General features: G+C 37.3%; 1 protein-coding gene across 1 annotated transcript in view; it reads left to right on the top strand.

Moving 5' to 3' along the window:
- The window catches only part of SNX4 (sorting nexin 4), a 64,020-nt gene that overhangs the window by 16,364 nt on the left and 27,241 nt on the right, over positions 1-20,415 (top strand). The window contains exons 2-7 of the mRNA XM_017516440.2: positions 206-327; positions 2,825-2,960; positions 3,036-3,185; positions 3,617-3,664; positions 10,135-10,190; positions 19,691-19,763. Of these exons, the coding sequence (XP_017371929.1) occupies positions 206-327; positions 2,825-2,960; positions 3,036-3,185; positions 3,617-3,664; positions 10,135-10,190; positions 19,691-19,763 (585 nt within the window). The remainder of the gene's footprint in view (positions 1-205; positions 328-2,824; positions 2,961-3,035; positions 3,186-3,616; positions 3,665-10,134; positions 10,191-19,690; positions 19,764-20,415) is intronic.

Here is a 20,415-nt window from a genome sequence, read left to right as displayed (position 1 = left end):
ATAAATACCTCTGGAAAAGTTAATGTACTATTGTATGTTGATAAGGAACGGCTATCATATGCTGCTGTCATTTTGCAACCCCTGGCAACTCAAGAAATATAAGAAACTATTTTGAAATACGTAAACCCAATAATGGATTTAATTTATAGCTGAGGCTTTTTTCAGTACCATCGTAATTTTTGTTGTTTTATTTATTTTTGTCCAGATGACACACAATAATTTTTGGTTGAAGAAGATAGAAATCAGTGTTTCAGAAGCAGAAAAGCGAACTGGAAGAAATGCCATGAATATGCAAGAAACATATACTGCTTACCTCATTGAAACAAGGTGGGTGATGAAAATTACACCTGGACAGGTATATGTGGAAAGCTTTTTCTGGTAGCTATTGGTGCAGACTCTTCTGTGTAACAGAATTAAGGTTGTTTTTTTGTTTGTTTGTTTGTTTTTTCAGGATTGATTTTGTTTACTTTTTTTGGATACAGGGGTCTTATTCTGTTGCCCCTGTGGTGTGGAGTGCATGGCTCACTGCAGCCTCAAACTCCTGGAGTCAAGTGATCCTCTCACCTTAGTTTCCTGAGTGCTGGCATCTAGGCATGAGCCACCATGGCTGGTTAATTCTTTCTTTTTTTTTTTTGAGACAGAGTTTTGCCCTTGTCGCCTAGGCTGGAGTGCAATGGCATGATCTCGGCTCACTGTAACCTCTACCTCTCGGGTTCAAGTGATTCTCCTGCCTCAGCCTCCCGAGTAGCTGAGATTACAGGAGCCCACCACCATGCCCAGCTAATTTTTGTATTTTTAGTAGAGACAGGGTTTTGCCATGTTAGCCAGGCTGATCTCGAACTCCTGATCTTGGGTGATCCACCCACCTCAGCCTCCCAAAGTGCTGGGATTACAGGCATGAGCCACCGCACCTGTCCTGGCAGGCTAATTTTTAAATATTTTTTTTTGTTTTGAGATGGAGTCTCACTCTGTTGCCCAGGCTGAAATGCAGTGGCATGATCTTGGCTCACTGCAGTCTCTGTCTCCTGGGTTCAAGTGATTCTCCTGCCTTAGCCTCCCAAGTAGCTAGGATTACAGGCATGTGCTTCCACATTCAGCTGATATTTTTGGTATTTTTAGTAGAGACAGGGTTTCACCATATCACGCAGGCATGAGCCACTGCGTCCAGCAATTTTTAAATTTTTTGTAGAAACGGGGTCTCACTGTGTTGCTCAGTCTGGTCTCAAACTCCTGGGCTCAAGTGATACTCCTGCCTCAGTCTCCCCAAATGCTGGGATTACTTCTATGAACCACTGCATCCATCCCCATTTCTTTACCTTTTAATGGGTAAGCTCTCTCTTTTACTGTGATACTCTCGGTATATTTTAGTGAATTTGTTTTGTGGAAAGAGGGAAGGTTAATGGAATACTTTTGGAATCTAGAATATTACTTGATACATGCTTTGGTGGATTCCTTGGTCTTAGAGTACCTGTGCAATTTTGTAAAAGGATACCGGGTTCTCAGGCATGTATGAAGTGAACTTGGGCAGGTGGAAATGGTTAACAAAGAATTCTAGGAGTAAAGAATAAGGTGTGAGTCCTCTTAGGACAGCTGAGAGTTACAAAGAAATTAACCAACAAAAAAATTAATCGAGATTGGCGCTTTAGAACTTGGAGTAAATTTAAGAATAAAGGGAAGTAGACACCTTTAAAAAACAAAGAAAAAGAACTTGGGTAGTAAAAATAGAAAAGACAAAGTAAATTATGGAGTGGGAAATCAAAACTCACCAGAAAAATTGTCTTTTAACCTCATAAGGAAAAAGCTAAAGGAATTAAATTTGTTTTGTCTAAGGAAAGGCAAGGGAAGATGCAATTTGTTGTTACCAGTTGTAAACAGTTTATATTAAGAATAAAGAATATACTATTTCTTTTCTGTCTGCAGGGAGTGAGCAGAAATGCTTTTAATTAAAACAAATAGATATGAGAGAATTTTTGATAGCCAGTAAAATAATAGACTACCAAACCTGGCTAGGCATAGTGGCTCATGCCTGTAATCTCTGTACTTTGGGAGGCCAAGGCAGACAGATAACCTGAGATCAGGAGTTCAAGACCAGCCTGGCCAACATGGCGAAACCCTCTCTCTACTAAAAATACAGAAATTTGCCAGGTGTGGTGGTCCCAGCTACTCGGGAGGCTGAGGCAGGAGAATCAGTTGAACTTGGGAGGTGGAGATTTCAGTAAACTGAGATTGCATCGCTGCACTCCAGCCTGGGGACAGAGTGAGACTCTTGTCTCAAAAATAAATAAATCACAAACTAGATCCCCCAAGGGATGGATCTGAGCACTTTATCCATAGACCTTTGTGATCATAGGCAAAGCATATGCTATGCAGCTGTGTTCTCATCTGTAAAATGGTAATAAATCCTGCCTCACAGGGTTGTCATAAGAAGTAAATATGAAAATATATGAAGCTGAGGCAGGAACATGGCTTAAGCCCAGGAGTTTGACACCAGCCTGGGCAACATAGCTGGACCCCATCCCTACAAAAAATTGAAGAATTAGCCAATGTGGTGACATGTGCCTGTGGTCCCAGCTACTCAGGAGGCTGAGGTGGGATGATTGCTTGAGCCTAAGAGGTCAAGGCAGCATTGAGCCCTGATTGCACCACTGCACTCCAGCCTGGGTGACAGTGAGACTCTGTCTTGGAAAAAAAAATAGTATGAAAAGTTCTTTACTTAGTGCCTGGTTCATAAGCATTCTGTAGTTATAATTTTAAAGGTGACTGTTTTTATGTGTATGTTTTTGTTTTAAGAAAATAACCTAAGTGTTGTTCTGTTCCTTTTCAGGTCAGTTGAACATACTGATGGTCAGAGTGTCCTAACAGATTCACTGTGGCGGCGATATAGTGAATTTGAGTTGTTGAGAAACTACCTTTTAGTTTACTATCCACATATTGTTGTGCCACCTCTGCCAGAAAAACGGGTAAGAAGTGAAATGGTGGTAGTTTAGAGGTATTCAGCATTTAGGCTATTCTGAATGATTATTTTGTTTACCTAGGCAGAATTTGTTTGGCATAAACTTTCTGCTGACAACATGGATCCAGATTTTGTGGAGAGGCGACGGATTGGTTTAGAAAACTTTCTCTTGAGGATTGCTTCACATCCCATCCTTTGTAGAGACAAAATTTTCTACCTATTTTTAACACAGGTATTTTTCTTTTATTTAGTCTTAGTAAAATATTCATTTAATTTTGGTTTCTTTAAAAAATTGTAGAATACTTTAAGGTTCCTTTTGTTAATTTATATGCAATGTATTTTTTATGAATTTCTAATTATTGGATTATGTCATTCTTTTGGCTAACATTTTTCTATTTGAAGATACTGATGATGGTATTTTTGGTATCACTTAAATAATATTAAAATTTGTCTTTAGTATTTTGAAGCCCAGATCTGTAAAATCTTGGGTTCACCTTTTGGTAATCTTTTAGAAGTTGGATTGAATGTTTAATTTTGAAGTGAAAAGAAATTTTTTTAAGCCTCTCTCTCCCATCCTTGCTGAAGTAAGAACAGAATGATAGGAATTTAATTTGGAATATTTGCTTTGCAATAATGATCTTGAAAATTAACTTCAATTTTTAGGAAGGTAACTGGAAGGAGACTGTGAATGAAACTGGGTTTCAGCTGAAGGTAAGAATATTTATATGAAATAATTTGCCATGTTTCTTTACAGTTCCCAGCATAGTGCCATGCACTCAATAGAAACTTGGTATTTATTGAATAAATGAATGCTGGAAATCATCTTTACAATAAATATCATTAGTAAGGTTTTCAAAGAAGCACTACAGTTCACTTTTGATTTGTGTAATTTTAGTTACTAATGAGACTATAATGGGCAGATTTATTAATTTAATTCTACAGGGAAAGAACATTTTAAAACAGTAATTTATTTTGTTTTTTTTTTTAGTTAGTGTTTACAGTAATGAAGCAGTAATTTAAATGCAAGTTGTAGATTTTCCCCAGTGTACTCATATTATACTTTACCCCTTTTTCTTCTACTGTCCTGTTTCCACTTATATCCCTGTCCCCAACAATTGCTCACTCTATCAGATATGAAAGAGTCCAACCTTTTAAGCCCTCTGTCATGCTGCTTCTGTCTGTTGAGACATGGTGGCCAGTTTGAAATGGGAACAAAGGAGTCATTTTGAAGTAGTTCTAAGTTAGTTTTATCTGTTAGTGATGCAGGATTATTTAGTTTTTATAACAGCTTTTTAATTTTACTCACTAGAATTAGCGTTTGGGAATAAGATTGTTATCTGGAAATCGAGGAGCATAGTGGTGGTGAGCTGGACACCCTAATTCTACACTGCTCTTTATATATTCCTTAAAAGAAATATAACAAAGGTTATTATAAACTTTTAAAAGTTTTTATCTCTGGTGTAAACTGAAAATAAATAAGTAGACTAATAGAATATAGATTGACATATAACATAATATAAATTGTTAAATGACTCGCATGATAATACAGTACCAAAAGTTTAATATGTCCAGACAAGAAGAAAATTATTTTACAGTAATTTAAAAAACACTTCTGCAATGGCAGATAGGTATTTGAAATTTTGCACAAAACAAACTAGAAAGAGAAAATATTTTTTCTGCTAAGAAAATATGATAAACTAATTCTGTCATAAACTGAATTTATAAATATTTTGGGACTTTTATGATTTTGAGACAGAGGCTTGTTCTGACACCCAGGCAGTGGTGTGATCATGGCTCACTGCAGCCTTGAACTCCTGGACTCAAGTGATGTGCCTGCCTCAGCCTCCCAAGTAGCTGGGACTGCAGGTGCTTGCCACCATACCTGGCTAATTTTAAAATTTTTATTGTGTAGAGATGAGGTCTCACTATGTTGCCCAGGCTAGTTTCAAACTCTTGGGCTCAATTGATTCTCTCACCTCAGCCTCCCAAAGTGCTAGTTTTACTGTGCCCAGCTATACGTATTTTATTAACAGATATACTGAAACAATTAGAATTTTCTTGGCTGTAATTCATCACTTTATGACACTCAGAGGGAATGGTCGAATTTTTGTTTAAGGATGGATTTGAAATAACTTGGAACTTTAAAAACTGATTTATGTTTAGATAGGGTTTTCTGAAAAATAGTTTAAGATCTGTTAAAAGCTAACAATAAGGAAAAGATTAAAATACAGTTGTTTTAGTGAATTCTTTTTATATAATAAAAATTTTTAAAATTCCAGTCATTAAGTCATTAGTGTAGTTAATAATTACCTAGTTTTGTCCTTGAATCCAGTTTTTGACCATAACTTTACTGATTCTGAGAAAACTCTTGAGTTTCTCCACCATTATAAAATTGCTATTTACCAGGTGCCTTGAATCTTATGTGTGGGTACTACTTAAATATTTAGATACAATGTTTCATTTAGGGGAAGCCTTATGTATTGTACTTTTAACAAGTATTTGAAAGGCAATATTAAATTCAGTATTAATAATTCAAAACCTCAGACTTGTAATGAAGTGAGCCAGAAATAAAATTGATGGAGAGAATTCAGAAACCCATGTGTCTGTCTGTATTCCTTATTTTGTTGTGGATGTTTCTTCTTGTAAGTCCTTCCTTCCATTAGGGAAATGGTACCTCTTTGCATAGCCACATATACATGTGTACATCCTACAAATGTGAGTTTGTTCACAAACATATGTATATAACGTGTGTGTGTGTGTGTGTATATATATATATATATATAGAGAGAGAGAGAGAGAGAGAGAGAGAATATGAATGTGTCACATTTCATGTATCTGGAAGTCATATATTTGGCAGTTTACAGCTAACCTGATCACAGCTGAAAGCTGGAATTTCAGCAAAACTCACTTCTGAGGTGTTCAAGGGGATGTAACATGGCTTCCTGCTATACTTTCTACTATACTTTGGTCTTCCTGGAGAGGACCCATTAATTGTATTATAGGTATTCAGACAAACGTCACTGCTTCTTAGGTTACAACGTATTTTAGCAGAAGATTAAAAAGTGAGTGGAGACAGGCACATTGTGACAATAGTGACAATTGACAGCTGAGCCTGATAGCAGAAAAGGAGGTAGCTGTGGTATGTGAGTCATACGTTGCAGTCTGGGTACATTCAGCATGAAGCAAAATCCTTACCCACCTGTAACCCCTGGGGCTTTACTGTGTCATAGATGGGTTCAGTATTAGTTGTTTCTAATGGTTACCTGGAGGTCTCAAGAAAAAGTAGAATTTTGCTTGTGTTCACTTAATTCAGCGTGTGGCCAGTGGACTGCATGTAACTCAGTTGATGGGATTGCTTGTTCAAAATACTGAATTCATCCCAGACATACTTAATCCCATTAGCCTAAAACTTGACAACTATTGCTGTAAGGTGGTAAAGAAAACTATTTTTAGGAAGATAATTTTAGAAAGATTGTCAAAAATGGTAAAAAAGAAAACCTTTTTAGAAGCTAAAGCAGTTTCTTATCTGAGTATTATCATCAGCATGTATGCTTACTATGTGCTAAGCACTATACTATAATTATACTATATTTTACTTTGTTGAATATTGCCTTAGTAACTGAGATGAGCCAATATTCCCATTTTTAGATGAGGAACTCTAGAATGTGACTTAGCCACGATCACATAATTACAAGTGATAGAGGCTGAATCCAAGACTAACTCAAAGCCCTCCTTAATTACCATCCCATATTACCCCTTCTTGCTTATTAATTATGTAATTAATATATGCAGAGATGGTTGTTAAAGGAAGTGTTGAAAGCTTTATTTTTGTGAAAATGGGGTCATTCTGAATCAGACCAAATATTCATATTTTAGAAGAATATTTGACTTTGGCTCTTGGATTGTTACCCTTAAATTGAAGTGTTATCTTACTTTAATTTTCCTTTTCTCAGGCACATTTAATTTAATGGGTAGTTTTGGCCTACTAGATTAATATTTCCTAAAATTTTTGAGAGTGATTATTATACCCAGCAGGATAATCATAAAATTTAATTTACTTTTATCTGTGTTCTATTTAACATAAGCATGAGCAACTGATTTTTTCATCATTACTGGTTATTGGCATTTCTTCTTTTTTGAGGGGTGGGTATTTATATAAATACTCAAGCTGGGCTTGGTGGTGTGTTCCTATAGTCCCAGCTACTTAGGAAGCTGAGGCAGGAGGATCAGTTGAGCCCAGGTGTTTGAGACTAGACTGGGCAACATAGCGAGACTCTGTATCTATTTAAAAATAAATACACAAAATATAAATACTCATTTTACTTAATTTAGTGAAAGAAGAGCAAAGGGTTTATACCTAAAGTAATAAACATATAAACTAGTTACTTTAATATAAAAGTAACATTTTAACTCAGTTAACATAGTCATGAAAGTATTTTACTAAATACTCAATCCTTAAATGAATTTAGGCTGATTCATAAGAACCCAGGACCCTGCCTCTTCCTTGGAGCAGGGACTACCGGAGCCAAGGTCTAGGCCCTTAGTTAGGATCTCTGTTAATCTCTTTATTGCACAGGAACTCAGAGAGATCCAGTGTAGAGATTCCAAATGCTGGTGCCTACAGGAAGAGGTACTCTTCTAAGTATTGTGGATACTGTAGTGAATGAGCTGGACATATTCATAAGCTCCGTGTTATTGTGGAGCTTGTATTTTAGTGGTCAAAGACATTAAGTTAGCATTTAAATAAAAAACAAAATTAAAATAGTGATAAGTGGCATAAAGGAAATAAAGCATCATCCTCGTTAAGGAATATGACAGCAGGGATTATTTTTCAGGGCTTACCCTAACATGAGTGACCATAAAGTTTGTTTTCCAAATGGGACCCCATTAGAGAGGAAATAGGGACCCTTAAGACTAGAACAATTGTAAACCAGGACTGTCCTGGGCAAACCGGCCCACCTGGTCACCCTTCTTTGAAAAGCTTACATTTGAGCTGAGACATTAGTGATGATAAGAAACCTGCAGTGGAGTCACCAGGAGGCCAAGGAAGAGGAATGTGCCTTGAGAGGCAGGCCCAGGCTGGGTATGCTTTGCTAGGTAATGTGTGGGGGAAGATAAAGCAGGTTAAAGTGTTGTCACAGCAGCCTTTTTGCCGTCCAGGGGCCACCTTCACACTGTGCCTTTTTGTGGCTCTTATATTAATGGACAACCAAGAATCAAGTAAACAAGATGATTTCAGATAATGCTGTTTTAAAGGAAGTAAAATAGGATTGTAGGAAACAATAATGAATTAAGGGGCATCTTTAGCTGTTGAATGGGGAATCTGATTAGATGGATGATAACCTGTCAGATTTGGAACAGTCCAGGAGATCCAGCTTTTGGGAAAAGTTTCTGGTTTGGTGACATTTCAGGCCCATTTTTTATGGAATCTCGTGAAATGAGCAGGTTGAGTTGGGTGTGGAGACAGACCTGATCTGACAAAACAGTTGGTAAGCAAAGATTAGAATGGTGACCTTTTACATTTATATGACTTCTAAATTGGTAAATTGGTGACTTTAAAAGTAAAAAATAAATTGCTGCTGTTAAAAAGTATGAGATTCAAGAAAAGATACAAATGAATATTTTTTCCTTAGTGTTTAATGTAGTTTCATCCTCATTTAAAGAATCATACTTTATAGTATGCACCAAAAGTAAAATAGATTTTAAAAAATCGTATTTTGCATATGACTGAAGTTATAAACACAAGATCCTTTGGTTTTTAGTGATTTTTAATATATGCCTTAATTCATAGGTGTTTTTATTTATAAGAACTTTGACGTATATTAGCTCATTTGTTCTTGAGATGTAAGAAAGGTCAAGAATTTGTGAAATACTGATTTTAGAAATAGGAGAATTCCATAAGAGAGTTCCCTAAAATCAAAGTAAGCTATTTTAAATATTCCTTAGATAGCTCTTTAAATCTTTTTTTGTCTGGAGTTCTAGGAGGCTGAACTTGTGAGTAGTGTATTTGTTGTATTTGTTTTTATTTTCTTAGCCAAGTAATCTGGGAAGCCTTAGTAATACTTTTGTTTAGTTTGTTAATTCATTAACAGTATTTGTAATTATGGGTTGGAACTTATAATAATGTAAAATTTTCACGGTGGGATTTTCAAAACCAGACCACATTTTGAAATTGATTCCTGATTGAGCTATCTTTTATGAACCCTATAGTTCTTTTACTTTGATTAGAAAAGTTGTTTGGTTGTCTTTTTTTTTTAATGAGAATTTAGGATAGGACTTAACGTGTACATTTTATGCAATGAAAAAGTTGTATTGTCTTAGAACATTTTCTGCTAGCTAAAAAGTAATTCCTGTCATCTAGCTTGTTTTATTTAGTAATTATTTAAAGTATTTCTGTATTCATTCTTCTAAAATATAGATTGTGAAAATGAGAAAAACCATTTTACATTTGGTTTGGATTCCATCTGAGAACTACCCTCAGTAGGTGCAGACTCTAAAGCAGTAGTTTCTTTTTTAAGATGGAGTCTCGCTCTGTCACCCAGGCTGGAGTGTAGTGGCGTGATCTTGGCTCACTGCAACCTCTGCCTCCCAGGTTCAGGTGATTCTTCTGCCTCAGCCTCCTGAGTAGCTGGGATTACAGGCATGTGCCACCACACCCAGCTAATTTTTTTGTATTTTTAGTAGAGACATGTTTTCACCATGTTGGCCAAGCTGGTCTTGAACTCCTGACCTCAAGTGATACTCCTACCTTGGCCTCCCAAAGTGCTGGAATTATAGGCGTGAGCCACCATGACTGGCCATTAAAGCAGTAGTTTCATTTAGTTTATATATACAGATCATTGCTTTTCTTGGCTGAGAGAAAAGGTAAACACTGTTTTCATGTGATCTCTTCCGAATTCTAATAATGCAGCGCTATATGCCTGTTCATGTATTGGTTGGTGTTTACAGTTGTTTTACTTTGGTACCTTTGAATGCTATGTATTCAGTCTGTTTTATAATATGTTCTTGTAGTGTTTTCAAAAATAATTACTAAGCTTTTTTTAGGCATGTTTAATGTGTTTACAACAATTGATATAAAGAAAACTGTACTTGAACATCTTAATTCTAAAGGGAAAGTAAAACTGTTTGAATTTTATACCCTGAAATGTAATTGTATTAAGTGAACAAATTATTTTTTCCAGGCAGACTCCAGGTTAAAAGCGCTTAATGCAACATTCAGAGTGAAAAACCCAGACAAGTAAGGTTTTGTTTTAATAACAGTTACAATGTTGTTTTGAATGGTGCCTATCAATCTATTTAATTTTTCATTTCTGAATGTATGCACTTTTTTATTTGCTAAATATTTTACATATTCACATTTAGTGAAATTCTTTTAAAGTCTAAAATGAATTTGAAATTTGGTAACTTGATTGGGTGTATGATTGTGATTGAAGTTTGGTAAAATTAAACCATTGTTTTTTTCTAGAAGGTTTTATTAAGTGTTGTTACAGGTATCAGAAAAATGAGAAATGTAATTTTAATTTTATAGTTTTCCTTATATGGTTTTGCTTATTAAATATGCACTGCTCAGGATAAGAAAATTATATACTTTTTACATACACTTAGTAGTGAACAATCTAGTGTGTATACCAAGAAAACTTGGTAGATAAATGTATACTAGCATAATAATTTCATGAAGGTATATAACAAATACTTGATTTTATTAGTTAGTGTTTGTGAGAACATTTCCATGTTAAAAGAAGCCAGTGTATTCAGATATTATTTAACATAGGATGGGACCTATGTATTTAAGATTTTGGTTTTGCTTACTCTTTAAATTTGTTGAATAATTTAAACTACATTATACGGGCCTTTACTTGGCAATTTGGTTTAGTTAGAGCAGTTTTTTAGTTTGACATGTGAGTAGGTAGATGAGGCTCTTTTGTTTTAGAGGATCAAATGTATGAGGTCTGTTAGAAGTTCTCTAGTGAATCCTTCAGCACTAATTTCTACATTTTGTAAATTCTTACCAGACAAAGGCGAGGCCTGCATATTCTGATGACCTGTTATGCCTGACTTTACAAACCATAACATATTAACAATAATGCCTCTGATTTTTAATATGAATTTTGAATATAAAATATAAATGATTTTTTCAATTTTGGTAATTAGGAGCTTGTGATGGTAAATTTTTTTTTTTTTTTTGAGAGAGAGTTTTGCTCTGTTGCCCAGGCTGTAGTGTAGTGGCACGATCCTGGCTCACTGCCACCTCACCTCTTGGGTTCAAGTGATTCTCGTGGCTCAGCCTCCCAAATAACTGGGACTACAGACACCTACAACGCCCAGCTAATTTTCTTACTTTGGTAGAGGCGGGGTTTCGCCGTGTTAGCTAGGCGGGTCTCTAACTCCTGACATCAAGCAGTCCACCCACTTTGGCCTCCCAGAGTGCTGGGATTACAGGTGTGAGCCACCATGCCCAGTCTTGTTTTTTTTTTTTAAATAGACGATTTTTTAGAGCAGTTATAGGTTTAGTAGAGTTAGCAAAATTGAGCGGAGTATACAGAGAATTCCCATATACCTTTTCTTCACACCCCTCCCCACTGACCTGCTGCAGCCTCCCTAACTGTCAGCATCCCACACCAGAGAGCTGTGTTTGTTACAGTTGGTGAACCTACACTGACACAGCATTATCAGCAAAGACCATCATTTACATTAGGGTTCACTCTTGGTGTTGGGCAGTTTTTGAGTTTGGACAACTGGATTAATGACATGAATCCACCATTATTGTTTCATACAGAGTAGTATTACTGTCGTAAAAGTCCTCTCTGCTGCACCTGTTCATCTCCTCCCTAAAGCCCTGGCAACCACTGATCTTTTTACTATCACCATAGTGTTTTTTTCTTGTTGTTTAGAATGTCACATCATACAGTATGTGAACATTGAGACTGGCTTCTTTCACTTAATTTGTATTTAAGGTTCCATTGAAGTTTTTATAAGTATTATACTAACATGTATGGCATATAAGAGGTGTTCTCTAGATTAAGGACTAAAATTATAAATCAGTATTTTTCAGTTGAATGGAAAATATTTTGTCAATTGAATATTTTTCTTCCCTTTTCTGACCCAGCCAGGTTTTCTGAACTGCTGAATTTTATTTACTATCCCTTTGGTTTGTAGAATTTTAATATGACCAATAATGTCAACCAAGGCAGTATTTTGCCCTTATATGTTCATATTCTTCTTTTTTTTTTTTTTTTTTTTTTTTTTTTTTTTTTTTTTTTTGATACAGAGTCTTACTCTGTCTCCCAGGCTGCAGTGCAGTGGCACAATCTTGGCTCTGCAACCTCCACCTCCTGGGTTCAAGTGATTCTGCTGCCTCAGCCTTCCGAGTAGCTGGGACTACAGCCACCTGCCACCATACCTGGCTAATTTTTTATATTTTCAGTAGAGATGGGGTTTCACTATGTTAGCCAGGATGGTCTTGATCTCCTGACCTCGTGATCCACCTGCCTCAGCCTCCCTAAGTGCTGGGATTATTGGTGTGAGCCATGGTGCCCAACCAATGTTCTTCTTAAAGTGTGCACCTGCTGTATAATTAGTAATAGGGTTTGTGCTGTATAATTAGTAATAGGATTTGTTTGTCTTTAATTCTAGATAAGTTAGTATATTGGTCATTGTTATATCAGATTCTTTTTTTTTTTTTTTGAGAAGGACTCTTACTCTGTCACTTAGGCTGGAGTGCAGTGGTATGATCTCAGCTCACTGCAACCTCTGCCGCCCGGGTTCAAGTAATTCTCCTGCCTCAGCCTCCCAAATAATTGAGACTACAGGCACACGCCACCACGCCTGGCTAATTTTTGTATTTTTAATAGAGACAGGGTTTTGCCATGTTGGCCAGGCCGGCCTTGAAGTCCTGACCTCAGGTGATCCACCCACTTTGGCCTCCCAAAGTGCTCGGATTACAGATGTGAGCCACCATAGCTGGCCATCAGATTCTTAATATGTAGAATCTATGTTCTAGATCTAGCTGTTCCAATAGATTATTATTTATATTATTATTAAAATAATTTATGTTACTGAAATAGTTTGGTTATTTCCTAAAATTCAGAAAACCAGAAGGATTGTTTTAGAGGGATTACCAAAATGATTCTTCTAGTACTTGCTTCATTCATGTTTATCTTTCCCCAAACTAGACTATTAATAGCAGTGAGTAGGAGGACCTTCAGTCTTCTACTTTTATTTGGCCTTAGGTACTCTGCAAATGCTTTTCTTTGCATATTGGATTCCAATATAATAGTTTGAGGAAAGATAAACATGAATGAAGGAAGTACTAGAAGAATCATTTTGGTAATCCCTCTGAAACAATCTTTCTGGTTTTCTAAATTTTAGGAAATAACTATTTTAATAATATAAATTATTTTAACAATAATCTATTATTCTACATATTAAGAATCTGATGGCCAGCTATGGTGGCTCATGCCTGTAATCCCAGCACTTTGGGAGGCCAAGGTGGGCGGATCACCGGAGGTCAGGAGTTCGAGACCAGCGTGGCCAACATGGCAAAACCCCATAAATACACACACACACACACACACACACACACACACACATATTTTTGAGATGGGGTCTCACTATGTTGCTTAGGCTGGTCTGGAACTGTTGGGCTCAATAATCCTCCACCTCAGACTCACTGCAACTACAGGTGCATGCCACTGCCTGGCTTTTATATTTTTCTTAAAAGAGATGTGCCCAAGGTCTATCTCCATTTATTGAGCATCTTATATTGTTTCAAATAACTAAACCCACTAAGTCAAAATCTAGGCGGTAAATTGACCAGATTATGTAAGTAGTATATTCTTTTAAAAATCTGTCTCTAGTAGAAATAAGCAATACTAACCACTCATGTACTGTGTCAAATTGCATAGTAGAAGTTTCATCTAATGTGGCCAGTTTATCTTGGCTGAAAAAATCTGTGTGACTTCAGTTAAATCATTTATAAAGTGATAGTTTTTTCTTTTAAAAGAAAGCCAGTTAGATAACTGAGGTTATGATTTGTTCAGGTTATTCTTCGAGTTTCCAAACATCAGGTTATATCATTTTCTTATATTGAGTTTGGGACAGGAAGTATGGATAGAGAGAAATTTGTATAGTGAGTTTTCTTCAAGGACCTCAAGGTGCATTGTATTAAGAATGCTTATGGAGGCCAGGCATGGTGGCTCACGCCTGTAATCCCAACACTTTGGGAGGCTGAGGCTGGTGGATCATGAGGTCAGGAGTTTGAGACCAGCGTGACCAACGTGGTGAAACCCTTTCTCTACTAAAAATACAAAAATTAGGTGGGTATGGTAGCGCGTGCCTGTATTCCCAGCTTCTCAGGAGGCTGAGGCAGGAGAATCACTTGAACCTGGGAGGCGGAGGTTGCAGTAAGCTGAGATCACACCACTGCACTCCAGCCTGGGTGACAGAGCGAGACTCTGTCTAAAAAAAAAAAAAAAAAAATTGCTTACAGATAGAGAGACAAGACCCAAAGTGTAGAAACTAGAAGAGGAGGGTGGGGAGTGGACTGTCATTTATGATTTCTAACAGTCACTTAGACTACCAGAGTTTATTTTCTTTCAGGGCTTTGTCTTAGATAATAGTTGCATGAGTTATAAAGAAGCGTAAGACAATGTGTATGGCTTGATAGGCTTTCAGTACACTAGGGTAGAGAAAACTATAGCCATATGCAAATATGAAATCTAAGGCTGGGCATGGTGGTTCACATCTGTAATCCCAGCACTTTGGGAGGCCAAGGTGGGTGGATCACTTGAGGCAAGGAGTTCAAGACCAGCCTGGCCAACATAGTGAAACTCTGTCTCTACTAAAACTACAAAAATTAGCCATGCATCGTAGCATGTGCCTTTAATTCCAGCTCCTTGGGGGGCTAAGGCATGAGAATGACTTAAACCCGGGAGGTGGAGGCTGCAGTGAGCTGAGATCATGCCACTGCACTCCAGCCTGGGTGACAGACTGAGACTCTGTAAAAAAAAAAAAAAAAAGGGAAAGCCATATAAAATAGATAAGTCATACCCCAAGCTGTGTTTTGCCTTTGTTGTTTTTAAGACAAGGCCTCGCTCTGTCACCCAGGCTGGAGTGCAGTGGCATGATCTCAGCTCACTGCAGCCTCGACCTCCCAGTCTCAAATAATCCTCTCACCTCAGCCTCCCAAGTAGCTGGGACTGTAGGCATGCACCACCACATCTGGCTGGTTTTTTGTTGTTGTAGTTTTGTTTTTGAGATGGAGTCTTACTCTCGCCCAGGCTGGAGTGCAGTGCGCTCAACCTCCGCCTCCTGAGTTCAAGCAGTTCTCCCTGCCTCAGTCTCCCAAGTAGCTGGGATTACAGGCACCTGCCATCACGCCCAGCTAATTTTTGTGTTTTTAGTAGAGACAGGATTTCACCATGTTGGCCAGGTGAAATTAAAAAATTAGCTGGTTGTGGTCTTGAACTCCTGACCTCAGGTTATCCACCCATCCTGGCTGATTTTTTGTACAGACAGGGTCTTACCAGCTCAGGCTGGTCTCAAGTGATCCTCCCACCTTGGCTTCCCAAAGTGCTGGGATTACAGGTGTGAGCCACTGCACCCCGCCATGTTTTTGCCTTTGAAATTGGGGAGAAGTATTCTCAAAAAGCCTTGATGTAGGGTATTTTCAACCTAAGTCTTGAGTAATTGGTGAGATCTGATTAGGAGAGGCACCTGTCCAGGCTTACTAAAAGTATGTTAAAGAATATGTAGAATAAGGTGGGGTATGGCAGCTCATACCTGTAATCCCAGCACTTTGGGAGGCCAAAGTGAGAAGATCACTTGAGGTCAGGCGTTCAAGACCAACCTGACCAACGTGGTGAAACTCCTTCTCTACTAAAAATACAAAAATTAACCAGGTGTGGTGGCACATGCCTATAATACCATCTGCTCGGGAGGCTGAGATGGGAGAATCGCTTGAACCTAGGAGGCATAGGTTGCAGTGAGCTGAGATCGTGCCACTGTACTCCAGGCAGGGCAACAGAACTAGACCCCATCTCAAAAAAAAAAAAAAAAAAAAAAAAAAAGACCCAAATCAAAAAAAAAAAAAAAAAAAAAAAAGAATATGGAAAATAAAGGAAAGCATAAAGCCTGTAATGGCAATAGGTGTATTTTGAGGAGAATAGAAAATATGGCTGATTCAGGCCTTAGGATATATTGGGTTTGGGTATAGACAACCTCAAACTACAGTCATATCAGAGTCTGAATTTACATGTTCACGTTTTCATGCCTCCAAAACAGGGATTATAGATATTTAGTATTTCAGGAAGGTAATTTTATGTCACCATCTTTCTAATATGGACTGTCTATTTAAACTCCCTGCTTTCAAGTGAAACTGCATCTTGACATTATATATGATTTTTAGTCGTCTCTAAGAACACCTAATCATTTATGATAAGATTCCTCATTTTAATATGTAGACATCCTAGATTTTGACTTGGGCTAAGAAGTTATACCCTCATTTTCAGAAAATTCATTCCTTTATTTCTTAAACATACATTGTTAACTAAAATTTAATGAATTTTTCACTCTTCACTTTTAGGTCTTGTGATTTTTTTTTTTTTTTTTTGAAGGTGCACATCTGTCTCTGTCTCCTAGGCGTTTAGAATCTTTTAGCCCTGACTTTCTGGTGATGTGATCACCTGGGGATGATTTCTGTGTTGTCGCCCCTCTCCCCCAACAAGAGATTGTGCCACTTGATTAATCAAACAGAGAAACTATATTGTGCCTTATATGTTCTGTGACCAAAGGTGTTAGGACCTTTTAACTCTGGAAACCTCTGCTTCACCTAATTTAAGTGTTCTGAGGCTTACTGTTTATATTCTTATACATTTCTCATATCAAAATATGACAGCTAAGAATTTTTCAGTCATGCCAGATCCAGAGTGTGGAAGCTGACAAACGTTTTTAGGGGATCTAATCAGTTCTGGAGAAGCTCCAGAAGACCTGATCTTTCAGAATTTCTGGCTCCTGCGACCCAGCACAAGAAGAACTGATCAGAGAGTTTAACAAAATATTAGCCTCTTGAAACTTAAATTCAAATCATAAAACTTCTAAGGGAAAATTATACCAGCTCAGTTGTAACTGGCTCGACATAAAGAAAGCAGCTCACGTTATCTAAGATTTTTTATAAATATAAAAATACGTATATATTGAAATTTAATTTTAAATAAAAATATCTTGGAGTATATAATATATTCTTTTGATTAACCAAATATATATGTAGATTGATAGGTATGGAAAAGTTCTACAATTGAAAAGTCTCACTCCTATCCCCGTCTGTCCATTTCCCCTCCCCAGAGATTAACACCTTGTCAGTTTTTAGGTTTATATTCCTTCAGAGTTTCACCCTACAAATGCAAGTGAGATCCAAGAGTACATTTTCCACCTTCCATCTTGGATATAAAAAGGGAGATTTGTACTCCACTTAATTGGGAGTCAATCTTGCCAGCTTTTTTATCTCTGAATTATTTTCCTTGCTGAAAAATACCACCTTGGGGGAGTAAGAGTGGTTAAATATTTTATCTAAGGATTTGATGTCCTCAGCCTCACCACTGGCTCTTTATTTGAATGAACCACAGGTCTGTGAAAAGTTTTTTAAGCCATGTTACAGAATTTGGACTTGGTCTCAGGATCAGTGGATAACCTTTGCAGCGGCAAGCTGCTTAAAAGCAAGGGGTTGAAACAGATTTGGACTTTGAAAGATCATCTACGCAGAATGGACAGTAGGTTAGAGAAGTGTGGGAGTGGGCTAGGAGGCCAGTCAGGAGGACTGGTGAGAAATGATGATGCTAATGTGAATTGAGGGCATTGCCAGAGAGGCCAGAGAAAAGTGAGTTGATTGGGGCAGTGTTTAGGAGGTATAGTCAACAGACTAGGCAATTAGTGGAATGTATGGGGTGAAGGAGAGGAGAAGGAAATACAGATGTCACTCAGGTTTCATTCTTTAGAGTGCAAAGGAGCACAAGGGAAAGAGATTTGGAGGAGTAGTGGAAGGTAGGTTGACCTTTGGTTATGTAAGCAAGTACAAATATCTGTTAAATCAATTGGTTTCATATATCTGGAGTTAGGAGAGATTTGGGCTGATGGTAGAAATTTGGAATTTAGCAATATGTAGATCATAATTGTGAAGCTTTGTGAATGACAAGTCCCATTGGAACATATAAATTGAAAGATTGATTGGAAGATGGCTGAGGACCTAGGACTGAACTTTGAAGAATTCCAGCACTCCGGCATTCTTTAAGGCTGTTTTCAAAGGATAACCACCTAAGATTAGCTGGGCGTGGTGATGTGTACCTGTAGTCTCAGCTATTTGGGAGCCTGGGGCAGGTGGATCTAGGGCTGCAGTGAGCTAGGGTCAAGCCACTGCACTCCAGCTTGGGTGACAGAGTGCCCTGCCTCTAAAAAAAAAGAAGAAGGAAAGAAAAATAAAATGTAACTTGAGGATTACCAGCATGTGACCTGTGGATGAGCTATAAAACTCGGATTCCTGAGTGCCACGAGGACCTTGGTTTATTCACATCCTTCTGAGAGACCATCAGTAGTGTTTTTAAGGAACATTTCAGAAATGTTTTGCACACTGCAGTTGGAGATGTAAGATATGGGTGAAGGAAGTGAGTACTACAAAAGAAACTTCAGGAGTGACTAGAGTAAAATAAGAGGAAAGCCATGAGAAAATAACACTGACAAGGAAACAGATTTTTGAAAAGGAGGGTGATGTTAGCTGTTGCATTGCCAAGAGGATCAAGTTAAAGGAGAACTAAAATGGATCATTGGATATTACAATATGAAAATGGTTGGTGACTTTGAGGTCAAAGACCCCTTGTCTGTCCTTGCAGAGATAGTATTTCCCCACTATATGGTACTGGAGGCAGAAGCTAGATCTAATAGGTTGTTCAGTGAATGGGAATGGAAGAAGTGGTTATTGCTGAGGAAGTGATGCCTTGTGAAAGCCTGGCTATAAAGGGGGTAGATATTGACAGGGTGTTAAGAGCTGGGTGTGTTTTCAAGGGAATGTGCATTTTGATCTAAGAGAGACCTGAGTTAATTGACATTCTAGTTAGAAGAAGTTTATAGAGATGGGAAGTTAGAAAATAGGAATATGGGGTGTAGCTGGAATGGAATCTAGAGTGTTCGATGGGAAGGAATCCGAGAGATAAGGGAAAGTATGTAAGTTGATGACAGGAGGTAAAGGTGGGGGTCATTCCCATCTGATGACTTTTGTTTATCTGTGAAGCTTGGTTTTTGGATAATGACAGGTGGTACATCAGAAGCTTTCGGTCTTTATGGAAAATGGCGGTTATTAGATGAGGGAAGCAAATTACTTGAGCAGAATTAAGATTGAGGTTAGAGACAGTGAGTTTATGGTTGCACCATAACATATCTTTTAGCTCCTCAAATTTTTTCCTGTTTTTTATTTCCAAAGTAAGTTTTCATACCAACAGACGTTTTTCTCTATCTCAGTTCCACGATGTAAATTATGGAGTGTGATATCTGGACTGTCAAAACATCAAAAGAAAGAATCGTTTTATTTTAGAGTTTTCTAGATTTATATTAGTAGGTAAATGTTTAAGGCCAGCATATGGTTAAATAAAATCAGTTTTGTTTTGTGATTTTTGGGAACGACTGTTTTTTCTTTCAGTTGTTGACTACTTGTTTTCATTTGAAAAACGATGTTTTATTTGTTTCCTGTTACAGGAGATTTACTGACCTTAAGCACTACAGTGATGAACTGCAGTCTGTCATCTCACATCTTCTTCGAGTCAGAGCTGTAAGTGATCCCCAAAAGCTTTTTGATGCACATTTATAAGGAAGTACTTCTTATTTAATCATTACGTTTTTAAGTAATAGGTGGTATTTATTATGAGTAACTGATTTTTGCATTTGAATTTCATATGTTCATCATCCAAACTGTACTTTTTTAAAAAATGTGAAATGGTTTCTGTTATAAACAACTCAAGAGAATTTTTTGTAATAGAATAGTAGTTTCAGATGTTGTCAAAAGGCCTGCCATTTCAGTGATGGAATGTAAATAAGTTTAGGATTTTAGATCTACATATCTTATTCTTTCAGTTTTTTTTTTTTTAAAGGTCTGTGAAGTAGTTTCTAGATGTTAGGCCATCCTGTGTCTGTGCTCTTAAATTCTACCAAATAAACTAATGTAGGATAATAGTCTGCCATACTAGAAATCAAGGAATAATAATTATACTTAAACATATAGTCTGGCTGTAATAGCTATGGGGGAAAATACTTTCCAGTAAATTAATGTACCTGGAAAATGTACCATCCATTCTGGTCCCTTGTGGTAACCTAGAAGGAACCTTGGAACATGCCTGTGCCAAAGGCTTTGAAAGAGATTGAGTTAACAGGTAGGGTCACATTTTATGCTGATTGGCATCTGGAATCCTCTTTTTTTTTTTTTT

This window comes from Cebus imitator, unplaced genomic scaffold (assembly GCF_001604975.1).
Source record: "Cebus imitator isolate Cc_AM_T3 unplaced genomic scaffold, Cebus_imitator-1.0 Scaffold588, whole genome shotgun sequence".
Taxonomy (NCBI): domain Eukaryota; kingdom Metazoa; phylum Chordata; class Mammalia; order Primates; family Cebidae; genus Cebus; species Cebus imitator.
Note: the sequence above shows the minus strand (reverse complement) of the source record. Positions and strands in the feature narration are given on the sequence as shown.